At 37.3% G+C, this 2,742-nt stretch overlaps 1 protein-coding gene across 1 annotated transcript in view; it reads right to left on the bottom strand.

Moving 5' to 3' along the window:
* The window catches only part of LOC107658377 (oocyte zinc finger protein XlCOF6.1-like), an 11,817-nt gene extending 9,339 nt beyond the window's left edge, over positions 1-2,478 (bottom strand). The window contains exons 1-3 of the mRNA XM_016446891.1: positions 2,460-2,478; positions 2,195-2,227; positions 2,043-2,104 (exon numbers count right to left, since the gene is read on the bottom strand). Of these exons, the coding sequence (XP_016302377.1) occupies positions 2,043-2,104; positions 2,195-2,227; positions 2,460-2,478 (114 nt within the window). The remainder of the gene's footprint in view (positions 1-2,042; positions 2,105-2,194; positions 2,228-2,459) is intronic.
* Between the last annotated feature and the right edge of the window lie 264 nt (positions 2,479-2,742).

The following is a 2,742-nucleotide window of genomic DNA, read 5'->3' as shown; positions in this document are numbered from 1 at the left end:
CTCATCATCTGCAGAGAGAAACTGCCATTCAATCACACCAAAATACAGATAATGATTAACTTAAAAGGCATAATAGAGGATTGTGAAGATATTTCACTGGAGCGTGGTCTTCAATTCACTATTTTATGTTCTATTTTGTTTGATTTCTTTAAGCATTTATTTATGTTTAATGTCGATTATCATTCATTAATGTATTCTGCTAAATATGGAACCCTATGAAAAAGGTTCTATTTAGCACTAAAAAGGGTTCTGCTATTGTTACAAGCCGAATAACCCTTTTCTGGTACTGTTTAGAACCATTTTTACACATTTCAGTGTAGTTAGCTTAGATTGCTGGTGCCACATTGACAAGATTTCTGATTTTATGAGAATGCAGATGTGATTTAAGACCATTTACAGATGACAAACTCTTCTCACATTGAGCAGCTTCCCTTGATTTTCTAAAGCTCTTTCCACATTGATCACGTGGTGAGGGCTTCTCTCCAGTGTGGATTGTCATGTGATCATTAAGGGGTGCTTTTTGTGCAAAACTCTTCCCATGCTGATCACATACGTATGGTTTCGCTCCAGTGAGGATTTTCATGTGTACGTTAAGGTTTCCTTTATGCGCAAAAGTTTTCCCACACTGATCACATGCATGTGGCTTCTCTCCACTGTGGATTTTCATGTGAACTTTAAGGCCAACACAGGCTCATTGGAAATACGTGCCTCTACATACATTTCTGCAATACCGTAATTATGTACCTCACTGCAGTTTCAAAGTTAAATGTCCAGAGAGTGGCGCTAAAACACACGTTTAATACGTGACCATAGCACGTTTTTATTACGTTGGTAGTACAGGCACGTATTGCAGCGTTTTTATTATGCTGCTTGAGGTACGTTTTGCGGCCATTCAGAATCCAAATATCCAGTAAGTGTCGCTAAAGATTAACGTACCCGATAGTGTTAACAAATGCAAAGTGCAAAAGTAATATAACAACATATTCGCTGATGCAGCCATGCTATTTTAACTTCCTTATGCAGATTTAAGCCGTTTTGTTGAAACGTAGTTCATGGGATTCGTTCCGGAGTTCTTCATTACCTAAGCGCAACGCTGTATCCCGTGAGCTAAACTTACTGAATTAGAAAACTCATACATATGAAGCTGTATATGTGACGACAACGTTCAAAAGTATCCGTTTTCAAATCGAGCAGAATGTTAAAATTGTTTTGAAGTCATAACATAACATTCTGCAAGTAATTGTGTGAAAATTAGCCTTTATTAATTAATCAAAATTGTACCTGCATGTAAATCATACTAAGGAATAAAAGTTGTCGGAGTTTTACTGCCTCTAGTGTTCATTTCAACTGGAAACTGCAGTGAATCGAACGTGTACGGGTTTTTTTTTTTCAGTTTTGCAGAAATGTATAGGCACGTATTTCCAATGAGCCTATGCTTATGGCCTCCTTTTTGTGTAAATCTCTTCCCGCATTGATCACATGTGTGTGGTCTGTCTCCATTGTGAATCATCTCATGTGTTTTCAGATGTTCTGACCAACTGAATCTCTTGTCACATTGTGAACAGCTGTAAGGTTTTTCTGCACTGTGGATTATCTGGTGCTGTTTCAGTTTATCAGCTGCAATAAAAAAGGTCTTTCCACATTCAAATCACATATAATCTTTCACACCGCTGTGTATTTTCTGGTGTAATTTAAAAGCACTCACACATGGAAAACTCTTTTCATACAAAGAACACATATAAGGCTTCTCCTGTGTATGAACTTTCAGGTGGCTTTTCAGGGAATCTGGATAAGAAAAGTGTTTACGACACTGATCACAGATATATGGATTTTCTCCAGAAAGACCACGTAGATGTAATTTAAAAGTTCCTTTTTGAGTGAAACTCTTTCCACATTGATCACATGTGTGTAGCTTCTCTTCATTGTGAACTCCCATGTGATACTTAAGACTTTGATTGCATGAGAAACTCTTTCCATACTGATGGCAGGTGAAAGATACTTTGGCTCTTTTCAGTAAAAAAATTACTTTCTCCATCTTTTACATGATGATGTTTCTCCTCTGTTTCACTCAGTTCTTCACTCTCCTTGTTCTCTTTCACCAGGTCTAAAATGAAAGCAACAAAAAAGGATTCATTTTCCAAGATGCTGATTAGACAGCATGATTATTGCACAGGTGTGCCTTAGGCTGGCTCACCTTCTCCGCAGACGTCGACTATTGCAGTTCTCGCTAAAAGTCACCAATAAAAGTCAGTTAACAATGAATACCTAAATATATAAAAAATATTAGAAATGTATAGAAATATAATTACCAAATTGATCTATTTCGTAGAATGCGGAATATTCCACAGCAAATTGTTTTTGCACATCTGTGAAATTATAATCCTATTTATCAATTGTAATCAGCTGCAAATGTTTTACATTCTTCAAAGCATAAATTCATCTTTAAAAATTGTATTCACTATGCCGGTCCTGCGCCATCTTGAATATTGACGAAAAAAGTTGTAGAGCAATTGTTTAAAACTGATTTTTGGAATAGCGCCAAGCAACTTATATGCTCCAGAGCTGGGGTATGGGCTGAGATATCTCTGATATTTTTCTGATATTGTCCGCTCGGAAATCTCTCTCGCATCCTGAGGTCACATAACGGTGCCCCTGGGGTCTGCTCAGCTTCAGACAGACAAAGAAGACTTATGTTCGCATATGCGTGTAAGGCTTCTATAAGCAATTCAATGCTTGAACAGC

This window comes from Sinocyclocheilus anshuiensis, unplaced genomic scaffold, assembly GCF_001515605.1.
Source record: "Sinocyclocheilus anshuiensis isolate Anshui unplaced genomic scaffold, SAMN03320099.WGS_v1.1 scaffold795, whole genome shotgun sequence".
NCBI classification, from domain to species: Eukaryota; Metazoa; Chordata; class Actinopteri; order Cypriniformes; family Cyprinidae; genus Sinocyclocheilus; species Sinocyclocheilus anshuiensis.
The sequence above is the reverse complement of the archived record's forward strand: the minus strand, read 5'-3'. Positions and strand labels throughout refer to the sequence as shown.